Source organism: Colossoma macropomum, unplaced genomic scaffold (assembly GCF_904425465.1).
Source record: "Colossoma macropomum unplaced genomic scaffold, Colossoma_macropomum, whole genome shotgun sequence".
NCBI classification, from domain to species: domain Eukaryota; kingdom Metazoa; phylum Chordata; class Actinopteri; order Characiformes; family Serrasalmidae; genus Colossoma; species Colossoma macropomum.
The window spans coordinates 17,003,895-17,029,061 of NW_023494794.1; the positions used below are offsets into that span (position 1 = coordinate 17,003,895).

Consider the following 25,167-nt stretch of genomic DNA (forward strand, 5'->3'; position numbering starts at 1 on the left):
GTTGTTCAGGATGGTTGGATGATGTTTGTGGGCCGCAATTTTCAAATCATGCCATAGATTCTTAGTTGGATTGAGATCTGGACATTGACCTGGCCATTGTAGAACATTCACCTTCTTGTTGTTAAGCCACTCCATTGGCCTTGTGCTTGGGCTCCAGAAAGGTAAGGTTTCTCCTAAACTTTAGTTTTTTAGCAGACTGAGGCAGGTTGTCTTGCAGTATCTTCCTGTATATTGCCCAGTCCCTGCAGAAAAAAGCATGCTGCTACCCCTATACTTCACTGTTGGGATGGTGTTTGTTGAGGAGTGTGTGGTCTTGTGACCGACAGAACCTTATCCCTCATTTTAGCTGGGTCGCTCTGATGCTTCCTGGCAAATTCCAGACATGCTTTGATGTGTTTTTTTTTTTTTCAGTAATGGCTTTTTTTCTAGCCATCCTCATATGCAAGCCAGTTGTACGTAGAACAATATTTTTATCGACTGCACCATCGCTGCAGTCTCTTTTAAAGTGATTGTTGGCCTCTCTTTGGCTTCCTTCACAAGTCTCATTCTTGCTCTGACACTGAGTTTTGAGGGACGGCCTCGTCTAGACATTGCCCAGGTGGTATTATGCAGCTTCTGTGTCCTTACACATGATCCGGTATTTCAGTTTGCCTCTCTACATATTTTCCTCATTCTTGCTTTCATTTCTCTTTATCCTTAATACATCAACATGTTCACTGCGTCAGAGAGTGAACACTGTGGTTATACTTCTCTGCATGTCTTGATGAATGTCACTGCACTTTTCAGCCAGTGATTTGTGACTCATGTTCAGGAGGCTGCTGACATCAATGTAAAAGGATTTTTAAAGCGTTTCTGCCTATCTGTGACAAGCTAGTGTTAATTTGATTTTGTTATATAATATATTTTCAGTGCATATATCGGCTCTGTCATTGTCATTGTTGTTGAAGCATCCATCTTCTCCCCAGATTCAGTTTCTTGGGCAATGAGATTAAATTCTCCTGTAATATCCTGCAGCTCTTTTTTGGGTGACTACTGGCTTTTCTCTTAGATTCCTCACTATTAGTCTGACAGTATGTTGTGAAATCTTAAATGGTGCACCTGTTGGGGAGCGATTAATTGTGAATCCATAAACTTTCCACTTGCATATTGTCAAACTGGTTGTACTGACAGGAATGTTTAAGTTCTTTACTATGTTTGTAGCTTTTCTGTTAGTGTTGTTTTATAATGTTGTGCTTTAGGAAGCTTTTTAGCCTTCACTATGATTACTACTTGTCTTCCCAGCCATTGACACTATCCATTTTCCCTATCAATTTAGTTTTATGAAACATATCTTTGTTTATGCGTATTTATAAATAGAAGGTCAAAAGACATTGTGTATAAATTTGAGGTAGATATATGCACTGGAAATATATTCAATTACAAAAACAAAGTTGTCTACATACTTGTTTTCCCTCACTGTAAGTCTTGCTTTGCTAATAAAATGAGATCTGCTTTAGTCAGTCACGGCAGAAGGCAGCACGGTACCATACTGCATCTGTGAATTTGCTGTTAGGGATTTTGTTTCTCTTCAGCATTTATGTGTGCATTTCTTGCTGTTCGTTAGAAGGTTGCATCATTGTAACCTTGCAGTTCTGCTCCAAATGCTTAGTAAAAAAAAAGACAATATGTTCAATCTGCGTTTCTTCTATTTGCCAGTTCACGGAGGAGAAGTTGGGCCAGGCAGAGAAGACTGAACTGGACGCCCACCTTGAGAATCTAATTGCCAGAGGAGACTGCACCAAAAATTGGACTGAGAAGATCTTCAGGCAGACCGAAGTATTGCTGCAGCCTAACCCCAGTAAGATTAACTCCTTATGCAGAAGTGCTAAAATAGAGTTTGAGGGGGCTACAGACAGTGGAAGCATTTATTAGAAGTATCCTTTAGAAAAACGATTCAGAATGTTGGAGAGACCAATAGAGTGAGTGTAGATAAATACACAGAAACATTGATAAATATACTTCACTGATCCCTGATAAAATCTGGGTGACCAGACATTGCGCACACATAATTACAGATGACACAATACCACTTTTTATTTACAAGTATCTATATTGATATTGATATTTTAACCATGAGTGTTGTTCTGTACTGATTTTTTTTAAAATTAGCTTATTAAAATAAAATATTTTGAATTGAAGCACTTCACTTGGCTACCTAAACGTATCATTCACAAACTGCTAAAAACACTAATAGCTTACAGATAAAAAATTATGAAATTAAATGTTTTTTAACTTACTGGAGAATTCAGTGCTTTATTTTATGCTAGTACAGGTTATGCTGCATTGATGACCACAAGCAAAGAAAGGATAACAGGGATTATATGGAAGAGTGATGCTCTGCATGAACAATACAATATAATGTTTTATTCTTTGTGATATTCAAATAGAATTTATTTTAAATTTTAGACATTCAGATAGTGAGAATAGTTACATTAGTTATCTCCCTGCTGTGCATCTCACCAGTCTGGCATGAGATATCCAATATTGAAGAAAACTTTCAATTTCAGGATTTGATATCAGAAAAGGAATAAAAAAAAAAAATCAATCTGATCCAAACTTAACAAATCTATTTTGAACAGCACATTGTGTGCTGTGATGTTAGCTGTGTACAGCTGTGGGTACAACAATTTCAGCATGATGGCCCATCTTAAGTGAAATGCCGCTATTTAAAAAAGCTTAGTAGTTTTTATTTTAGTAGTTTATAAAAAAGAAAATCAGTATCAGTTGATAATCTGGGTTTCAATATCACTATCAAAGAAAAACATCACTGATCCTCCTCTTTTATGTTATATTGCGCTAGAAACAGTATTATGCTAAAAATTAAGGCTTGATTTGGTTATAGTTTTATGAGGCCAGATTTGATCGTGTAATGAGAATACAGGTCTGGGAACCACTTGTTAAACTTTTGGTGCTGGATTGTGGCCAAATTCGCTGCTAAGAAGAGTACGCTCCCTCTAAAACCCACCCCCAAATTCTTCTAGTCTGTACTCTTTTAACATCAGTAATCAATAACACAAGCAAAACAAACTAGCTAGCAAAATGCTAATGTAGTGTGTATTTTTACTGCATGTAACGCTCATTGTATGCTTATTTGGCGTTTTTTGGATGGACTTTTCAGCCATGATAACTCATGTTATGTATATGGGCATACATGCGATCTCATAAAGTATTGGATTGGTTTAGAAATTTCACACTCAGGTTGTTCCCAGCCTCATTTAGCCCAACTTTCTGATGGCTGTCCCCAGACGTGTATTCTCATTACAAGATCATATCTGACCCATATCGAGACTAGAGTGGTTTTAGAATCATATTTGTTCTTTTTTTATCTGATAGCTGATCAAGCATTTCAGTATTAGCTCAATACTGAAATTGGCTACGTACTAACATCGGCTATTAGATCAGTGCCAACTCTACATATAATTACATGTACTACACACATTTATACATGCACACATTGTACATCATTGCAAATCATAGCAAAAACAAGACACGATAAAGACAGTAATGTCAAAATGTGATTCCATGTCAGCAAGTCTGCTCAATAACCTGTTAGATGAGCCCTGCATGAGCTGTCAAGTGTCTGTGAATGATGTTGGCTCTTGTCTCGTAAATGTTGGTTCTAGTTTTGATGTTTAATGTCGAGTCTAGTCTTATGATGTTGATATTACCATTAGCACTGTAGCACCATGCTGCCACATATGGTGCATAGAATAGAACAGAATAGAAACATTGCTTTATACTGATGTTCAGGTCTGTGTACACAAAGAGGGCCACCACTGCAATGTAATGTGATACATATAAAGTTTAGAAAGGAGGATTTAACTGTTACTAAGGCTTCAGTACAGCAGAGAAATGTAATACCTGGCCACCATCTTAAAATGTATGACAGCATCTTCTTTCAGGTCTCTCACTCCGTCTACTTTCAGGCTGTCGTTTTTAAAAATTAATGAGTGTGTTATTTCTGCCTAAAAAGAATGATTTCCAAATGTGAACTGGCCTTGACTGCTTTCCATCATAATAGATAAAAAGGTTTCAAATATTTCTTAGGGTATTTTTTGCTGCTATTGAACATTCTGTAGTTGTAGATACTTTAGATACAAGTACTCTACTATATATCGGAATTATTGGGTTCAACTGATTCAGCGAGTTTCATAGCTGCAAGCTAGGGCCTGACCGATATATTGCTTGGCTGGTAATATTGACTGATATTGAGATCCAAGGGTAAAAATCCTGATCTGCAAAAATTGCACTGATATTTCCTGAGTTGTCTAATATTATAATGAACCTCTTCCATGAGGAAAACCCGAATCATCCCAAGTGTGGTATGGCACAGTGGTAGCATTTGGTTTTATGTGAGAACATTCGGCAGCCAGAATTGCTGTCTTTGATTTTTTCTAAATTGCGGTGGTTGGATTTGACCAGTCAGACCTGCACTACTTCCAGCTCCACTTATACATCCTAGTTTGATATGCTTGGTACCCTGGCAAAAGGAAGAAAATTCTAAAATATTTGTACTCAGGTACTGTACTGGTCACTTGATAATGGACTAAGTTTGCAGCCATTTTAATGTGTTTTCCAGTGCATTCAATCGAGTAATCAAACGTTAAAGTTCATTCTCTTCCTTAGCAACTCTGATCTGACACACCCAGTTCTAACTGGCAGTTACATCAGTAATCAGCAATCACTCAGTTTACACTAAGAGAAGATTTCTCTTGGAGGTTCTGTAAAATTGACCATGTTGTAATTTTCAGTTTTGTAACTACAGGAATGATGGACACTGTAACAAAAGATGATAAAACGCAACGTGTGGTTATAAACTGTAATATAACAGATACAAACTGCGACAAAGAAACCCAAGGTTATTTATCACAATTATGAATCACAGTGTACAGCTATAAACTGTAATATTACAGGTAGAAATTGCAGCACGGAAATATGAGTTTATCTACTACAAGTCTGAATTGCGGTGTACGGTTACAGAGTTCAGTTGGAGCAAAAATCGGGACTGTTTGGGGGAAAGACTGGTTTGAGAAACACTATGCTATAGTGTTATCTTCATTAGCTTATCTGAAAACACAATCAGAGGCCTTGCTTACTCATATAGGCTTATAAAGATGATTTTCCAGTATATACAATACAAAGCGAGTGCAGCACAGCACTAATATTTAAAAAATTGAGGTATTGGTAACGTAATGGTAACATGTATATTCTGTATTATACTTGTAGGAAAAGTATACTGGTTAGCACTAGTACACGTAATTCTGGATTTGGATTAACAACCTCTCTGTGCCGTACCACACTGCCCAGTGTAAAAAGGGATCGATGTTACATCTCTAGGCACTGAACTTTCAGTCTCTGATGATGGAGCGAACCCTTAGACACAAGTGAACCCCATTTTTGACCATTTTAAACTAGACTGGCCAGTATTATCAGTCATGCTTAAAATTGGTATCACAGTTTTCGTATCGGTTGGGCTCTACTACCAACATTTAAAATGGGTGAGCATTTTGAACAAGGTGAGAGATTGGGCCTTTTCATCTGGTGGGATTGTTTCTACTTAAGTTCAGTTTGGGCATTAGTGAGAGGCTGATGTCTATGGTAGTAAATGAGAGAACTCTAACCTGTGACTTTCTGACCCTCCCCATGCTCCAGTTGACCACACTGGTAAGTCTGTCTGCTATTGAAGTGCCTTGCACTTCAGGTCACAACCTCAGTTCTTTCCCAGATGTCCCATTTTGAGTGTTGAAGTCAAAAGCCAGCCTTAATGCTGGTGCCTCTTGCTGCTTTAGTAGAGGAAATTTTGTCAGTAAAATGGTAGAGCAAGCTAAATGCCAATGACTGCTTCTGGCAAAATGAAGGCAATTTCTCCAATAAGTTTTGTAATACCTTCAAATATGATGATGATGGTTATCAAATATGACTCACCCACTTCCCACTAATGTGCTTTTATTAAAACCAAAGCCATTTGCATCTTATGATAACTTTCTTATGGCAGTATTGGTTATCAGAACAAGTGATTGTGTCTTTTCCCCTCATCACTGTTGAGAGTGGTGGAAAGGATAATATCATGTGTTTTTCCTTCACCGTGAATCCATAGTGAATCCACAAGGGGCTTTCCATTTCATGATCTGTGACAGTAATGTTTATGTAAAGGGCTCTTAATTTTTCCATCTGTGATCTAATGGTGTTGGTGGAAATTGCCCTTTTATGCTGATCTGAGGACAGTTGTATTTAGGATTAGAGCTTGAAGGGAATGTGATCCCAGATCAGCTTAAAAAGAGCATGTAATATTTGTAGACTGCTGTTTGAAAACCGATGAAGCCATTGCTAATGGCCTTAAAAAGATCATTTTATTAATGTAAACCTTTGCAAAAAGCCAAAAGTGTGTATGTAAAGAATGACATTGTTCAAGATTATATATTCTTTCAGAGGACAAATACTAGGTATTGTTCATAACTTGCAGCGTTCTATTTGTCCTCCTTGTTGCACTTTTAATGAGCTCTTGATCAAAGCTAAGCGGAAGGAGAGATGAGCTAACCCGTTTGTCCAAATGATGGTGTGGGGGAAGCATTCCTTAAACAAAAAGCAGAAGTAGTCTCACATTCAAGTCAACAAAATAAAGGCGTGACATTATTTACAGTAGTCTATATTGTTTGTCATTTTTTGATTATTTTTCAAAGCACCCACATTGAGATTAGTTGACCACTTTTCCTTCTGGACAGTAATTTTATGATAACATAATTTTCAGTGTTATACCACTTTTCATGTACAGTGAGTCATTCTAAATTGAAAATAAATCCTTTTTTGAATGTAGGAAAAGCAATAGAGTTAAAAATAGCGTTAGAAAACAGAACCAGTCTCATCAAAAGACATTTACCAAAAATACAACGTATTTCTAGCAACGCTATGAAGTGATGAAATACATCCAGACTTGCGCAACCAGACTTTGTCTTATGAAAAGATTACATGTTTTGGGACAGCATGTTAAACGAGTGGGGATGGATTGAGGTGAAATCCGCTTCTAACAGGGTACGCCCATTCTAAATCCCACCCTACATTCCTCTAGTTCATGCTACTTCAACGTCCGGAGTGCAGAGCAGAACAAGCTATCTAGCAAAACGCTATTTTTAGCCAACAGAACTGTTTTCCTTTGCAACAGATACCGTTTATTGTTTTTGGGGGGACTTTGCAGCCATACTAACTTACGTTACATCTGTGGCATAATGACAAGCTTATTGTCTATAAAACAATGTTGACCAGTGCACCATTGCCCCCTACTTTGAGCGCCACCTTCACAAAGTGTTGGGTTGTTTTTGAAATTTCACTCTGTTCCCAACCTAATAAGTCTATATTCCCATCCACATTTAGCCCCAAATCTCTCATTGTCCCCAGACGTTTGTAACAGGATCACGCCTGGCCTTGCACCACTTAACACAGACCTGCTGACGGGCTTTTTTACAGAGATTCTGTGTAGTTTGTTGATTTTTATGTGGTCACGCTGTTGTCATGTGCTTCTGTGCCTTTCGTATGTCTGTTTCTGACCTCTCAGTGTCTTTGTCTGCTTGGTTTTAATCACACCCAGTGACTCTAAACTACACAGGCTGCAGTTCAAGCCTCAGAACATTATTCCCAGTAGAACAAAATCAATTTGGGATGAAAAACGAGAGAACCCTGGATAGGTTCCACAACACAGTGCTGTTATGTCTCTTTTTCCATCCTGCTTTTCTTCTGTACTTGTTGTTTGTTAAACTCATTATTCCATTCAAAGTATGGCTGAAAGATTAATCGTTTTTATATCGAAATTGCAATTTGAAAGAGTGCAGTTTTTATTACAGTCTTACAGTCTATTATCAACATTGATATGATGCAAGTTTTAAGTAGAGAAATTTTACCTAATAACATGGAGCTTATGAACTGCTGTGACATCACAACCACAAATAACTGTCAGCCTGGCACACAGTGTCAACAGTTCAAGGCTTAAGCCAGAAAAATTATACACACTGGTCTTCTTAGCCAAGAAAGGGCCCATACCTCAATTATTTACAATTGCAATTTAAATCATAATCTCAATATTGGTCAGAAAAATCGCAATTAGATATTTTGCCAAAATCGTTCAGCTCTGATTCAAAGCCACTGCAGTGAGCTGAGAAGTAGAAATTGTAGTGAGTTTATAAGGTCTGTGCAAAATATTAGGCCTGTAGTAAATGTATATTAACAATTTTATGTAATACAGTAGTGTACAGAGGTCAAAGACTACCCTTCATTTATTTCATTTCCGGCATAAAAGGCCATTAAAAAATTTTTTAGGAAATATTGCTGAGGAGATCACACATAAACGATAACACACTTGCAAAAGGAAGGGGAAAGACAAAGGAAACAGTGGTTTCCAAAACTGAAATTATTAAAAGGTGTAGAGAAAATGGGACTCATAACAACAGTGCAAGACTCAGTAAAAAGGATGTGTAGCTGACATGAAGCCGTTACTTAGAAAAGGAAATGAACAAAACGGAAGAAAATTTGCAAATCAAACAAAGAAGCTGCTGTTATTCTCAGAACAATAGACTGACCACCCCTTAATCCAGACCTCAACATCACTGAATGTGTTTGAGATTATTTTGATCATGAAAAGCAGAAAATGCAACCAACTTCTAAGACTGAACTTCAGAGGTGTGGAAAAATATCCCAGCAGATTTCTTAAAAAACTGAAAGCAAATCTGCTGAAAAGAATAGAAGCAAAAGGCAAAGAGTGGACTCCTGGCAATTTTGACTGGAAATTAAATTAATAAAGGGGGTTTTCTGACTTTTGCGCAGTACTCTTTTGTTATGTTTTAAAGCATTTTTATATTATATAGAATTTACAGTATAAAAGGTCCATTATTTGCAGCAATGTCAGATTTATATTTGCATGTATGAACATGAATCTTAACAGTTCTTTTTAGCGTTTTTACTATAGCTTTGTTTGTAGAGAGCAGTTTTATGAGAACATGATTTGTTCACTTTCATGTTTTAAAGCTAAGTGAAGTTCCAAATGTTTCCTCCAGAAATTCCCTTTTATAAGCATGTTGTGAGCTTTAGTCATAAAGGATGTCCCTAATATATATCTTTCCTGTGTCCTGTAAAGATAATATTGATGCGACGTTGGTAAAAACATGAGAAGAAAAACACAATACAAGACAGTCACTTAGTCCTGAAGAGTAAAGTCTTCTATCAAGTTATCGATTTACATCCCATCGTAGTTCCCATGTAGTTGGATAGTACTCTGACACAGTTTGCAGTGCATATAGAGACAGAGAACATGAAGTGAACCTTGAGGTGTCTATTTGCCCATCTAATCTGAGTATCTACTCAGGTGCCCGCATTGAGGAATTCTTCTATGAGAAATTGGACAGAAAGATCCCAACCAGAACCACCAATGGAGAGCTGCTGGGACAGTACATGCAGGATGCTGCCAAAGACTTTGGACCAGGAACTCCTTATGGTAAGTAAAGCCAGAACTTTTTTTAAAGCCTACACACTTAAAATGATGGTTCTTCAAGGGTGCTTTAGGAAAGAAAATGGTTCTATATAGAATCATAAACACTCAAAGAACCCTTTGCATGATTAAAGCGTTCTTCAGATTGATGGAGAATGTGCTAAACATGATGCTATATAAAACTTTTTTGAAAAGGATTCTGTAAAGCACCAAAAACGGTTCTTCTGTTGTTATGATATCAAGCATTTAACAATAGCAGAACCCTTTTTGGTGCCATATAGAACCCTTTTCAAAAAGCACATGTTCAGCACATTCTCCATCAATCTTAAAAACCCTTTTATCATGCAAAGAACCCTTTCATCATGCAACGGGTTCTTTAAGTATTCATGGTTCTATATACAACATTAGGATCTTTACTAAAGAGCCCTTGAAGAACTATCTTTTTTAGTTGTGTAGAGCACACCGACATTCTTCTCATAAGCCTGACTTCTGTCGTCAAAGAGTCTGCTGCATTTTGTCATGTAACGTGGCCAAGAACACGTGTCATGCAAAATGATGTTATCCCAAACCACTGTAGGGGTAGCTGACCTTTAAAATGGGGTTACAACAAAAACATCCATGCATCCATGAAGAACAAAATGGTATGTGTCCAAAACTTGCAAGGACATCTCCATCTTCTCACTGTGTTGTTTAAACGGCGAAAAAATTAAACAAATGGGTAGAACGTTTTCAGATGCATATAGATGTCTTATACTCCTCACAAAATGGGCAAATGGTGATACTGCCAGGCTACTTTCCATTTTGGAAAAGTGATGGCAGCATGGAGAGCTTCATCGCTTCAATCAGGAGCTGAAACTTTGAATTGTTGGATGTCTGTAGAACAGGAGTTTTAGAGGGTAACTCTGGTCCTGGTCTGGTATTTTGGGTATTTCCCTTCTCAGATTTTCTTCTCAGGACCTGAGTTCAACACTCATACTCTAGAAAGTTCTCTGTCATTCACAGTCTTCTTCTCCATTCATGCTGTTCTTGATTGTTCTCCCCACTTACAGTGTTCTAATGAGTTCTCTCCATTCACACTGCTCTTGAATGTTCCCATTCACATTCTTCTTTAATGTTCTACTCCATTCACATTGTTCTTGTATGTTGTCCTTTGTTATAACTGCTTAAGAATGTCACCCCATTCATACTTCTCTTGAATGTTCTCCTCCCTTCACACTGTTTTCACATGCTGTTTAAAACTGCTCTCACATGTTCTCCCCCTTTTACACTGTTTTAGGCCCATTCATGCTGATTAACTTGGTTTGCCAGGTTATCTGCATTTATGTTTTATTTTGGTTTGATAAAAAGGCTTGATGGTAAAAGGGCATTACCCAAAGAGTGAACTGGTATCAAGCTTCCCCAAAGTGCATGTATTCTTTAAAATTCACCCTACATGATACAGCACTGTGTAGTGTGGTGTAGTAGAATAAATGAAAACGCAGTACCTGAATAACACTGCTTTAACAAACCGAACAGTTCATGACTTTCAGTGGTCAGCACTAGAGGGAGCCCTTGTATTTCCTATGACAGTTTTAGCATGAGGAAATAATGACTTTGATGTACACTGGCACCACTAAAAATATGGACTCACTTGTCATATTACCATGTTTTTCGTATTTTATTTAATAATAACTAATGCAGTGTACGTTTAAATAATAAAAACATCTTGTCTACATTACTCTTATACTTTTTTGTCAAAGTATCCACCTTTGCAAGTACGAATAAACATTTTGGATACTATATTCTGATAAGTTACATTATCCACAAACATTCTGGATAATATTGAACCACTATTCAACTATCCAACTATCATTTTTAGTTAAAATATAGCTTTCTCAGTCAGATGAAATCATCTTTTTGTCATTTTGAAATTTCTTTATTTTTACAGCTTTTTACAAAATTGTTAAAAATCAATGGATGTTCATAGTATTAGCATTATATCAAAATCATTTTATATTTGGATGTATCTGCAACAAAACTGGCTTTATGTTATAGCAAACAGTCATTGCAACCTGTGAGAGATCTTTAGTAACAGTAGTCTGTAGTAGTCTAGTACTAGACAAGTAGTCTTGGGACGCTATCTGAATACAGTTTTTGTACCAATATATATTTCTTTGTATCAATCAGAAAAGTTATTATAAGCAACAATAACGATCATGGTCAATAATGGAAACTCAATTCAAAACTCTAAAAACGATCCAAATGAATTGAATGCGTAAGTAAAGCAAGTGAAAATGGGACAAACATCAGTTTCTCTTTCCTTTATGCAGGTTAGTGTTTAGAATTATATTTAGGTTAGTATTTGTTGCTTGTTTGTTCATTTGTATGACAGCTTGAAGTCTTTTAGGCATAGAGTAATGACAGTATGGCCAGTATGTACCAGCTTCAAAACACTTCTTGTCTCTTTCCAAGACATCTCTTGATTTTGGATTTTTTTTTGTTCTCACAGACATTTTGTTACTGAAAGACAATATTTCATTAATGATTACTTCACCTGGATATTTAAGGTTTCTAAAACAGTATTTTTCAGAATGATAATGAGATTTTGACTCTGGTGTGTTGGACGGTGGCTTTACAGGAATAGCAGTGGAGATCTCTGGTTTGAAAATTTCTATAGCACATTAACATATTGATTAATTCTAAAACATACACGATGAAAGAGGTGTCTTAAGACTACTTTAACCACCGTATACTGTTACAGTAGCAGTTCCCCTGCTATATGCTTTTCTGTGTTTTTTACTAATAAGACTGTATTGAAGACTGTGAATCACCCAGTACCATACTGATTTTCTATACTCAGTAAGAACCGTCATTGACAAAGTCAAAATACATGTTTTGTTAATTTTTCTTTACATGTTTTTGTTCATCATCTACAGGGAACAAACAGAATGAAAGCATTTTCTGCTAGTTTTAGTGCACAATTTCTGTCCAAAATATTGAATAAAAACATAAAACATAAAATGTGCCTAGACTTAAATTTTTTAATGCAGTGTGCTTTATAGCTATATGGTACACTTGCTTTGGCTGCATTGCAGTGTAGTCTAGACAGTTTATTAAACCACAGGAAGCACCCGCTGTTTTTACACTTGAGTTAAAAAAGGCCTGGAAGTCTTTTTCTGTTGTCTATATTAAGTAATGTGTGAGGGGAGCTATTAGCCCAGCATGAATTTCCTTTTGAAGGAAATGGTTTTTGGTGAACACAGATGAAACATGTTCCCTGACTGAATAATTCACGCCAACACAATGGCTACAAAAGGTCTTAGAAAATACCCTATTACACAATGGGCATCAAACTCCTTAGTACATGATTAAAAGAATAATTACTTATAACAAGCTGTGGTTCGTTTATTGAAACGCTCTTGTGGCACCTACAGCTGAAAGGAAATTAATAATTGAAAGGTTGAAGTAATTAAAATTCATTATTAACTATGTAAGAAAGTATTAAATATTTCTGTTTTTGAGGATGATGAGAAGAGTGTTATAACTTTTGTCCTTTTCTCAGAATGTTGATCAAATAATGAAAAAGCATACTGAATGAATTAGAATGACCCATGTTTTGTCTAAACTGTTCGTGATGAGTCTTAAGCTCTATTTGGACAGGATTACTTTTACATGGGGAGGTGGATAATGCCAGTTACCACAGGACGTCTGTTATGTTTATTCGCATGGAATATTAAATGGAATAGAAATGGCTGCTCAATTTTCACATTGCCTTCATTCTAGAAAAAAGTAGAAAAAGCATCAAAACATTTAATTTAGCTATTATTTTATTTACCCTAACCATCTGTCTTGCTGTTTTAAATAAATGGACTGTGTCTTTGGCTCCACCATTAGCCAACAGCCAACTTCACTGCATTAAATTCAACATTTTTCTGTAATTTTTACATGTTCTGATTTGTAAATGTGAGGTAGGACAGTAAAGTTACATATCAGCTTGATTTTGGCCACAGAGAACACAAGTAAATGCTTTTTCAAGTGCCTCTATGTTAAGAAAATCTTTTTTTACAAAATAATATAGTGTTTTACTGGCAACTGAGTGGTTATCGGAGCCTTTCGGCTTGAACCTGTCTGGCCATTCTCTGTTGACCTTTCTTATTAACAAAGTGTTCCTGTCTGCAGAACTACCCCTTACTGGATGTTTTTTCATTATTGCGCCATTCTGGGTGAACTGTAGAGACTGAGGTCTGCGTAAAAATCACAGGAGATCAGCAGTTTTAGAAATACTCAAACCAGCCCGTCTGGCTCCAACTATCATGCTCCGGTCAAAATCAGACATTTTTTCCCCCATTCTGATGATGATTTTGAACTGGACTGCTGCCACACGATTGGCTGATTAGATTAATTGCATGAGCTTTAGCACCAGGCCTGTGGGGCTAGTGTTAGAAAGCAGTATTGTCATAAGTTTATCTACATATTAGATCAATTACAGCACTGTAATGACACCGGTGTGGTGGTTAGTATGTGTTGCGCTGATATGAGTGGATCAGACACAGTAGTGCTACTAGACTTTTTAAACACTGTCCACCCACTTTCCACTCTGCTCGACAGTCCTATCTTGTTGCCTGACCTTGTAGATGTAAAGTCAGAGACATCGTCTAGTCCTTCATTAGTGGTCACAGAAAGCTGCCCACAAAACACTGTTGGCTGGATGTTTTTGGTTGATGGATTATTCTCAGTCCAGCAGTGACACTGAGGTGTTAAAAACTCCAGCAGCACTGCTGTGTCTGATCCACCCGTACCAGCGCAACACAAACTAAAACCGGGTCCTGACCAGTGAAGAACAGGGTGGAAGGGGACTAACAGAGTATGCAGGAAAACAGATGGACTACAGTCTGTATCTACAAAGTGCACTTATATGGTAAGGAGAGCTGATAAAATGGACATTGAGTGTAGAAACAAGGAGTTGGTTTTAATGTTGTGGCTGATTGGTATCCAATCATAGTCCAAAGATAAACAACTATCGCCAAATTGGTAACTTAAAGGAGAGGGCAAAAACCTTCTTTACCTGTAATGTAAGTCACTGTAAAGAGAGGTTACTTCAATCAATTTTGGAGGATTTCTTTTGGTCCATTTATCTTGAAATGTCCACACAGTGTAAAGGACAGCTGCTGAGCTCAAATGATGTAGAAAAAAAATAAAATAGTGTCCCTTTTATAATTTTTGGACAGCAACTATATACACATATATATATATATATATATATATATATATATATATATATATATATATATATATATATATATATATATATATATATATATAGTGTGTGTGTGTGTGTGTGTGTGTGTTAGACTGATATATGTACCTACTCACAGACCAACTACACTACACACATTCAACCTCTTTTCTCTCTTTCTACTACTTCTCTACTTTTATGCAAATAATGCACACTTGTGTCACCGTCTCTAAACAAAAGGGCTAGGATGGCAGCTCCGCCCTGTTTTAAACATAGATGTTATCTTTGGTATTTTAGCGGTGGCTCATTGTGCCAGTTGTTTATTAGCATGTTTCTGGGAAATGCTTAGGTATTTCCCTTTTATAATCAGGGACCTTAAATCTCTCTATCTCACTTCACTAAACACATTAAGTGTCGGTTGTGTACCAGACTGTAACCCGAGCAACAAGTAGTTGTCTAATTCTCTTTCAAAGGAGATGTTAACCCTAACTATAGTGGCTGTGAGCCGCTATTCGTGGCACCTTTCTCTAATAACCCCTTTTATACAGAAATAAATTTTTCTGATCCAAATTTTCTTTTGAAACAAAACATAGCACATTAGCATATACAGTCTCCACTTCGAAACCCATAAAATGAATATTAATAATGACATCTTTATTTACAGAGCACTTTTCATACCTGTGACAGCTTACAGGTGCTTTACAGAGAGGTGAAGAGAAGAAACTTCACAGATTAAATTAAAAAGATAATAGTAAATAGACATAGGGTTTTTATTAAATGCTAAGCTAAAGAGTTTTTAAATGTTTCTTAAAAGTGTCAACTGAGGTTGACTCTCTAGTAAAAGGTGAAAATGAGTTCCACAGTTTAGAAGCATAATAACCGAAAAGAGGCCTCTCCACATTTTCTATATTTTACGGAAGGTATTTGCAGAAGACCAGTCTCAGCAGATCATGTATTGGAACATATTCTGTGAGGTAAGCAGGTGCTAGGTTATTTAGAGGCTTAAAAAGTAGTAGCAGAACTCTTAAATCTATCCTAAAACATACAGGTAGCCAATGCAATGCTTTCAAAACAGGAGCTCTTTTTTTGTTTTTGTTAGGATGTGTGCTGCCACATTTTGTATGAGTTGTAGAGGATGTATTGTTTTCTCAGCAAGTCCAGTAAGAAGAGCATTCATCAACGCTACTTGTAAAAAATGTGTGAACAAGTTTCACTGCATTGCTCTGAGATAGAAAAGGCAGAATTTTAGCAATATTTCTAAAGTGATAAAGAGCTACTTTAGTGACTGTGTTTACATGCAGGATAAACCAGAGCTCACAGTCTAAGATCACACCCAGATTTTGTACTTCAGGTTTGGTATACAAAGCTAAAGAACCAAACATCTCATATAGCATTTATCTTTGAGTTTGAGTACCAAGGATCAGTATTTCAGTTTTTGTGATTTTTGTGACATCCACTAAGAAATATCTAACACACACCCATAAGCCTGTCAGTGGAGTTATCAGAGTATGGAAAATGTGTGATTGTGTGTCATCAGCTATAAAAATTGATATTGTGTTTCCTAATGACATCATATGGTTTCAACCATTCCAAAACGGTGCCTGAGAGGCTGACCCAGTATTTAAGATGGTGGTTCAGAATCTTGTGGTCAGTGGTATCAAAGCTGCATTAAGATCCAATAAGACCACAATACAAGGATTTTGTGTATCGGCAATGCTGTCTCAGTATGATGGTTAGAATAAAAACCTGAATGAAACTTCTCATATAACTTGTGTTATTAGATGTGCATTTAGTTGCAACTTAAAAACAACTTTTTCTAAGACTTAAAAAAAGAAAGAAAAAAGCATCTGTTGACAGAGAATAATTAACAATAGTTATGACATCATTTTGAACACAGTCAAAAATGCTCAGGGTCAAGATCACATGTGGACAAACTTATTTTTTTGTAACAAGTATAAGCTCCTGATTATTGTTAACAGAGGAAGATGTCATTACTGATCCAGATGGCTTATCAGGAAGGTGATAGGAACTTGTTTCAGTAGGCTGAATTATCCTCTACCTTATAAAAACTCTTTTATTTTGAAAATGAATTCCAAACTCTTCACAAATTTTAGAAGATAAATCACCATCTGACACTTATCTTTGTGTTTGTTAATTAGAATTATTAATTAATTAGAGAGGTATGATTGTCTGGATGTTATCATAGCGTTATTGTAGGTGGAGATCTGCTTTTTGAGCATATCATAATGTACCTGTAGGTGAGTTTTCCTCTATGTGTGATCTGATTTATGATAGAAAAGAGTCAGAACTGTATTTGATGCACTACTGTCAGTGTTTTTAAACTTGTCAACAGTTTAAAACAAAATCAGTCTAACTTCTTTTCAAATAAGTGTCTGGCATTTCCTTCTTTATTTCTGTATTGACTTTGAAGAATATAGAGAGATGATCTGATAAGATAACATCAGAAATAAGGGACACGTTTGTGTTTAAATCTTTACTGATTACCAGATCCAGGATTGCATTACTATCTGCTGGATTATCAGTATGTAAGTTGCCAGAGAGAATAATTTTATCATGGCTTGTGGATACCATTTGATATTCATTTAGCAAATTCTGCCAAAAAATTACTGTTTTGCTTTGGAGGTCTATATATTACAATTAATAACACAGAAGTCATAAATTCACCAACAGTGGTACTTTTGGAGTTAAAGTCACTATACTATACTATACTATAAATGCATGCCACTCCTCCTCTCCTGCCCTGTCTTACTGTATGAATAAATCTGTTTTCAGGAGCAGCTTCAAGTTGCTGTGTCATTTTCATCTGGCCACATTTCTGACAGAAACATAATCAAGCTTACACTCCTTATTAAGATCTTGAATCAGAAAAGCACTTACCTCTCTGCTTTTGTCACTACCTATCACTATCACTGTCTCTCTCTATCCTTTATTTACCACCGTAACGTCCAGTTGCTCACATTTTTATCGCACGAGCCTCGGAAACCAGCAGTGGTGCATGTAGAGCCTGCTTAACACCTCGCTTCCTCTCCTGTATGTGGGCAGGGGTCTGAGATGAGGATCCTGGTCTTGGTCTTCTTCTTAATTGTTACTAGAAGTAAACCAAAATCTCCTTTAGGACTTTGCTTTAATGGGATGAGATGTCATTCACCCCTTCATGAATGGCCATAGTGCCATCCTTGTGTTTGCTCGGAGCTGTGGGAATGAGATATTCCTGAAAAACAAGACATAGCAGTGTTACCTCTAGAACCAGCCACTTTCACGTGTCTTAACGATGAAGTCTTTGATCACTAAAACACTGCCCTGAGTCGTTGTTTAGGGCCACTGAGGGAGGTGGAGAGCTGATGGCTTCAAACAGGTTGCTGGAGGTGAAGTCTGGCAGAGGAGGTGGCAGAGACCTTCTTTTCCCCAGCCATGCTAGCGTTCAAAATGTATTATTTGTCAACAGGTCTAAAAGGAAAAATGCTGTTTGCATACGTGTTCAGCCCCTCAAAACCACCTTTTAGAACCACCTTTTGCTGTAATAATGGCTATTGATGCAAATTTCTACCAGCTTTGCAGACTGTTAGGAAGAGATTTTCTCCCATTCTTCCTGGCAGATTTGTTCCAGGTGGTACTGGTTGGTTGGATGACGCTTGTGGACAGCAGTTTTCAAATAATGCCAAACATTCACCACTCCTGTATTTCTTTGGCCTTGTGCTTATTGTCCTGCTGTAAGGTTAAATTTTTCCCAAGCTTTAGTTTTTAGCAGATTGAAGCAGGATGTCCACTCATACTTCATCTGGGTCACTGATGCTTTCTGGCCAACTCCACATGTAATTTGATGTTTTTTTTTCCTTCAGTAATGGCTTCTTTCTAGCCACCCTCCCATACAGGCAAGAGATTTTGATGTCAATGACTGATGCCCCTTCACTCCAGTCTCAGCCACTGAACTCTGTAACTCCTTCAGAGTGATTGTTTGCCTGTTTGTGCCTTTGCTCAGTCTCATTCTTGCTCTGATACTGAGTTTTGACAGATGGCCTTGTCTAGGCAGTGCCTGGGTGGTATGATGCAGCTTCTGTTTCCTCACAATTGATCGACCTGTGCTGACTGAGCTGTCCGAACACTTTGATATTACTTTATGGCCTCTTCCTATCTTGTGCATGTCTTTAACCTTATCTCTGTTTGCGTTAGAATGCCCTTTAGTCTTCATTTTCACAGCTTTACTTCAGATTCACAGTCTAACAAAAGGTACTTGAATTTGAACTTATCTAGGAAAGGTGAGCTTTTTTAATGATTCAGAAGTGGAGGCCAATTCCAAACCAACTGTGTCCTTGTTAGGACAATATCTTTAATCTGTGAAGAGTATTTCATTACGTAAAACCAATATGATGTTTGAGTGATGAATTTTGAGGGTCAGTCTTTTAAAATAAAATATGACAAAACACTTTTTTTTGTGTGTGTGTGTGGCAGGAGCTTATGAGCTCATCAAAAATGTTTCTGATGAACGAGCTGTGAGTGCTTTAGCTATTAAAAATCTGTCAGTGCCGCTGTAAACATCTAGTAGATCTTACACTACATGATTCATCAGTGAAAACTTCAAACACACTTGAAAGTTATTGGTAAAACATTGGATGTTACAGATAACCTGTATGTGCATGTGTTTGCAGGCAGTACACTGATCACGGTAGGCGAGTATCAGAAGAAGCTTGGCGGTGCAGAGAGAGAGTTCTTACAAGCATCGGCTGTCAGTTTTCTCACTCCTCTCCGGAACTTTCTAGAGGGCGACTGGAGAACTATCTCGGTGAGTTGTCATGGGATTTTAGATCTATGTGGCTCACGTGTAGTGAGAAGATTTTTATTTGTTTTCCCATCATGTGGTTTTAGAAAATAATAATGTCCAACGCATCCTGTTATTCAGCTTTAACCAACGGTTGTTGTTTACAGTAAAGTAGGAGTTTTCATTGGGAAATTTAACCTACTAATGCAGAGTTTCTGAACTGCCAGTCTGGCACACTACAGTCGATGTATAAGCCTGTGGAGGAAAAAAGGCCAGGGGCTGTGTTAAAGAAACATTCAAACTTTAAAGTTTGATCTTATCTGTTCAGCCACCATAACAACGTCAGTTAGGACCGAGTTTGTGGTAATAGCTATAACAGAATAACAGTTCCCAAGTTAATAACCTTAACCAAACTCCAGATAAGAACAGTACTACAGAGGCAGGAAAAAAAAGAGAATTTTATCGTTTTTAGGCAGCTGTTACAAACATACACCGATCAGGCATAACATTATGACCACCTCCTTGTTTCTACGCTCATTGTCCATTTTATCAGCTCCACTTACTATATAGGTGCACTTTGTAGTTCTACAATTACAGACTGTAGTCCATCTGTTGCTCTGCATACTTGGTTAGCCCCCTTTTACCCTGTTTCTCAGTGGTCAGGACCCCCATGGACCCTCACAAAGCAGGTACTATTTGGGTGGTGGATCATTCTCAGCACTGCAGTAACACTGATGTGGTGGTGGTGTGTTAGTGTGTGTTGCGCTGGTCTGAGTGGATCAGACACAGCAGTGCTGCTGGAGGTTTTAAACACCTCAGTGTCACTGCTGGACTGAGAATAGTCCACCAACCAAAAATATCCAGCCAACAGCATCCTGTGGGCAGTGTCCTGTGACCACTGATGAAGGACTACAAGATGACCAACACAAACTATGCAGCAGCAGATGAGCTACTGTCTCTGACTTTACATCTATTGGGTGGACTGACAAGGTAGGAGTGTCTAATTGAGTGGACAGTGAGTGGACACAGTGTTTAAAAACTCCAGCAGCACTGCTGTGTCTGATCCAATCAGACCAGCGCAGCACACACTAACACACCACCACCACATTAGTGTTACTGCAGTGCTGAGAATGATCCACCACCCAAATAGTACCTGCTTTGTGAGGGTCCATGGGGGTCCTGACCACTGAGAAACAGGGTAAAAGGGGGCTAACCAAGTATGCAGAGCAACAGATGCACTACAGTCTGTAATTGTAGAACTACACAGTGCACCTATACAGTAAGTGGAGCTGATAAAATGGACAATGAGTGTAGAAACAAGGGGGGTGGTCATAATGTTATGCCTGATCAGTGTAAGTTCACTAACATAAACTTGCATCAGCCATTACATTTATTTATGTTACCAAATGGTGGTTTCAATTGATTTGTGCTTTTAAATCTGCAGTTCAAAAAATCACAAGGCAGTCACAAAATTTTTTTTGATTGAGGTTACTTAAACTTCCAGTTCATTACACTTTAGTTTTGTTTTCCTTTTCATTTTTACATATGGTAGCTATTCAGTGGAGTTGGTCCCCCTACAACAGCCTCCACTATTTTTGGAAGGCTTTCCACAAGATTTTGGAGTGTCTGTGGGAATTTATACCTATTCAAGTCAAAAGAGCTCACAATCGACGTTCTAATTAATCCCAAAGTTGTTCAGTAGGCTTGAGGTCAGGGCTTTGTGCAGCCACTGGAGTTCCTCCACACCAAACTCGTCAAACCATGTCTTTATGGCCTAGTCACGCTGGAGCAGGAAAGGACATTTCCCAAACTGCAGGAAGCATATAATTGTCTAAAATGTTTTTGTGTACCGTAGTATCAACATTACCCTTCTAACTAAGGGGCTAAGCCCAAACCCTAAAAAACTGCCCCAGACCATTATTACTCCTCCACCAATCCTTACTGTTGGCATTGTGCATTCAAGCAGAAAATGTTCTTCTGGCAACCTCTAAACCCAGCTTTGTTCATCAAACTGGCATGTAGTGAAGTGTGAGTCATCAACTCCAGAAAACACAGAATCCAGTGGTGGCATGCTTTACACCGCTCCAGCCAACACATCGTGCATAGTGATCTTGTGCTTGTGCACAGCTGCTCGCCATGGAAACACATTTCATGAAGCTTGTGACACACAGTTATTGTGCTGATGTTGCTTGCAGAGGCCGTTTGAAACTGTAGTGAGTGATGCTACAGGGGATTTTTATGTTCTATGTGCTTCAGAACTTGCTGGTCCCACTCTATGAGTTTGCCTGGTCTGCGACTTCATAGCTGAGCTGTTGTTGCTCCATTTAACAAACTTAGCACTTACCGTTGATGGGCAGAACTAGCACGGCAGAAACTGAATACTGACATGTTTCAAAAGTGGCATCCTATGACAATGCCAAGTTTAAAGTCTCTGAGCTCTTTCATGCGATTCATTCTACTGCCAGTGTTTGTCTCTGGAGACTGGATGACTTTGTGCTTGACTATATACACCTATTAGCAATGGGTGAGTCTGAAACACCTGAACTCAATAGTTAGGAGGGGTGTCCACACCAGAGCCATATAGAGAGAGAGTAGTGTCATCTCCGTTCACTCCAGTGGACCATTTTTTTACAGCAATGGTGGATCGTGGAGCCTCTCAATAGTTTCCGGAAGTTAGCAGCAAATACTAGCAGCGCAACCGAGTTGCAGCAGAATAGACCGGTTGTGATGCACTTTTAAAAGGTAAGACATTTTAAAGAATCAGTTTGTACATAATAAGCACATCTGAATCAAATTAACATGTATATTAAAGTATGTCAGTGGATTATCCCCAATTTAAGAAACATTAACAGATAACAGATTAGGCTAGGATACTGAGTAAAGTTAGCAACCCATAATGTTAACCATAAACAGCCTAGTAATTGTAAAATCCCTGCTTTTAATGTCATTTCATCCACCATTGTTGAATCTTAGAAAAGGATTCTAAACGTGATTTTTCACAGGGTGGGTGGGAGTTAATATTAGTTAAATACAACATTGGGGCACGAGTTTGTAGAGTGGAGGTGGAGGAGTTAAAATGAGAATATCGTTATCCATTTTGGAGTACGAGCTAACGTAAGTTACACGATAAAAAGAAAGAGCTATTTTCGTGATACGTCACTATTGATGTGGATTTAGAGCGCATATTGGAGACTTTAAACAAATATAAGATGTATGTGTTGAGTGTTTGCAGGCTTTGTGATTCTGTTGACTGTTATCTGTACATTATGTTGCAGTTTAGTTGATTTTGGATTAATGGCAAGAACCGTTGGGGGATTCAACTCAGCCTAAAGACTCCCTACAATAAGACAGCACCCCCACCCTGCACCCTGAGTCTCAACTCCCTGGGTTTTGCAATTCTTTACCTGTTCCTTATTTTTAATAAACAAAACATTAAGCTTCCCAGTGGTGTGGCTTTTGTTTGTGAAACGTATGCAATGTCACGTTGTTGTAATCTTTTGTGATGGTAAGTAATTTAGTAATTGCTCCTGCTGACTTGAGCCAGCAGTTTTTTCTTCCCTGTTGTCAGTGGAGAAACATTTTTACTCCTTTCTCAGAGCGATTGAAGCATCTCCATGCAGCAGAGCAAACCATGGTGGGGACTATATGCAAGGACAACATGGAGAAAAGGGCACAGACAAACTGCTTGCCATGCTATTCATGTTTGAGTTCGTTATAGCTTTATTTAATGAATCCATCGCAGTAAATATGTGCATAGTAAAAATACAAGATACATAAAATATGTTTAAATGTGTACAAACAAATATAAATAGACGTGTTTTGTTATGTCCTGTCCTGTCTGGATGTGATGTATTTTAATGTACGTTTTTTAATACAGATTTTTTCATATGCAACCCAAACAAATTTCTTTGGCTCCTTCTCCTTCTGTCCTTTTGGAAAGTCATAGAGATTACAGTAGTCATCAAGTCATTAAAATGATCTAGGCCTTGGGATTACTGAAACAACCATTAATTAAAGATGTATTTATGTTAATTATATTTATTTATGTTGAAAAGTAATCTGATCTCAATTTTGAAACATTCCTTCTTTTCCCCTCCCTCTCAATATATCAATAATTATCAATAAATATTAGGATATGACCTATCTTAACTACCATACAAGTTTAAGAACATAATATCTATAATACTGAAAAGTCAAAGCAATGAAACAACAGAAACACACTTTGAAACCATGTTCACATTGACCCAACATGTCAACAAGGCAAGTAATACAGCGTTTAATCCTCAAATAGTAGCGAATTTGACTTTAAAATATATCTTATTGTTGTAACTACACACACACACATTGTTCCAAAAGACGCAGTTCTGTCGCTGAGTGTTCATGGGTTTAAATTGCCCGCAAAGAACTTCCTGGAACTATCTGAAGTCTACGTGAATCACGTGACCAAGCATTTTGAACTTCCGTTGACGCGACTCTCTCTACATGGCTCTGGTCCACGCAATTTGGGCCATATAGTTTAACCTAGATTTTTTTTTCATTCTTTTGAGTATGTGTGCACATCGTTGGTTGCTTGGTAAGAGATATAACAAACGATTATCAACCTCCATTGAGTGGATTAGATTTCCTATGCTGTAAAACAAGACATTATTCCTAAATTAAGATTAAGGATTTGCTTCTGTAGTACACATTAATGAAAAATCTTTATCTTAATCTTGTCAAACCTGAACTTAGGACTAAAGATAGGAAATTTTAGAGCTTCATTTGTAGGAAATAATCACACTGGAATTGAAGTTGCAATTTTGGTCAGAAAAAGCACAATTACATATTCTCCCCAAAGCATTCAGCCCTTCAAAAAGCACAGATATTGAAAGAAGACTCATGCTCTGTTTCTGTTTACAGAAAGAGAGAAGGCTACTGGAGAACCGGCGCCTTGACCTAGACGTCTGCAAAGCACGGCTGAAGAAAGCCAAGCTAGCTGAGGCCAAGGCTGCTGTGAGTCATTTTGTCTCTTGACCTTCTTGACAGCTGTCCCCTCTGTTTCTGGATCCACCCTTGTCTTCTCCCAGTAACTTCCATTTCCCCAAAATTTCACCTCTCCATTTCCACAACTTGTGTCCAATCGGCTGCTGCCACAGCGAGGAGCCACCAGTTGTGCAGCGCTGCCTGATGAATCAGTGCCTTGCATAATGGAACCACGTGGGAAGTGTGTGGTTAAGTGTGCACTCGTGACTGAGTTGCATCAGCACAGCAAGCCTCCAGACAAACCCCTTCCCTGCCAAAATCATTCCTGGAACTCATGTAATAGCAAGGGAAGTTGACTAGCCATTGTGCAGAATGTCTTCTTTAATACCTCTTAGTCATGAACACTTCTGCCTCACTCGGCTTGGGCTTATCATTTTTAGTGCAGCCAATTCACCTCTTTGCCCTTAAGCTTTTTTAAGCTTGTAACAGGATAAGTAATTTCACATTATGTCACAATCTGTCTAGCTGTTTAAATCAGAATCGACTTACAGTGGTGTTCTTTTAGTTGCATAAATGTTTGATGAGTCAGAAATTCTTTAGTAGGGATGCCAGTCTGAGCCACATTTATCACTGAGAGCTGTTTTTATGCAGGGACAGTTTAGTATGAATGGAAAACTGACTCAGGATCTTGAGACCACTAGC

General features: G+C 37.8%; 1 protein-coding gene across 10 annotated transcripts in view; it reads left to right on the top strand.

The window, feature by feature from the left end:
• Positions 1-25,167, top strand: part of sh3glb2b (SH3-domain GRB2-like endophilin B2b) — a 59,168-nt gene that overhangs the window by 7,979 nt on the left and 26,022 nt on the right. For 5 of the 10 annotated variants that reach the window (XM_036580406.1, XM_036580409.1, XM_036580411.1 and 2 more), the window contains exons 2-6: positions 1,696-1,837; positions 5,692-5,703; positions 9,389-9,517; positions 19,394-19,527; positions 24,403-24,495. In XM_036580406.1, coding sequence (XP_036436299.1) covers positions 1,696-1,837; positions 5,692-5,703; positions 9,389-9,517; positions 19,394-19,527; positions 24,403-24,495 — 510 coding nt within the window. The remainder of the gene's footprint in view (positions 1-1,695; positions 1,838-5,691; positions 5,704-9,388; positions 9,518-19,393; positions 19,528-24,402; positions 24,496-25,167) is intronic. The other 5 variants (XM_036580407.1, XM_036580410.1, XM_036580412.1 and 2 more) reach the window with 1 other exon arrangement.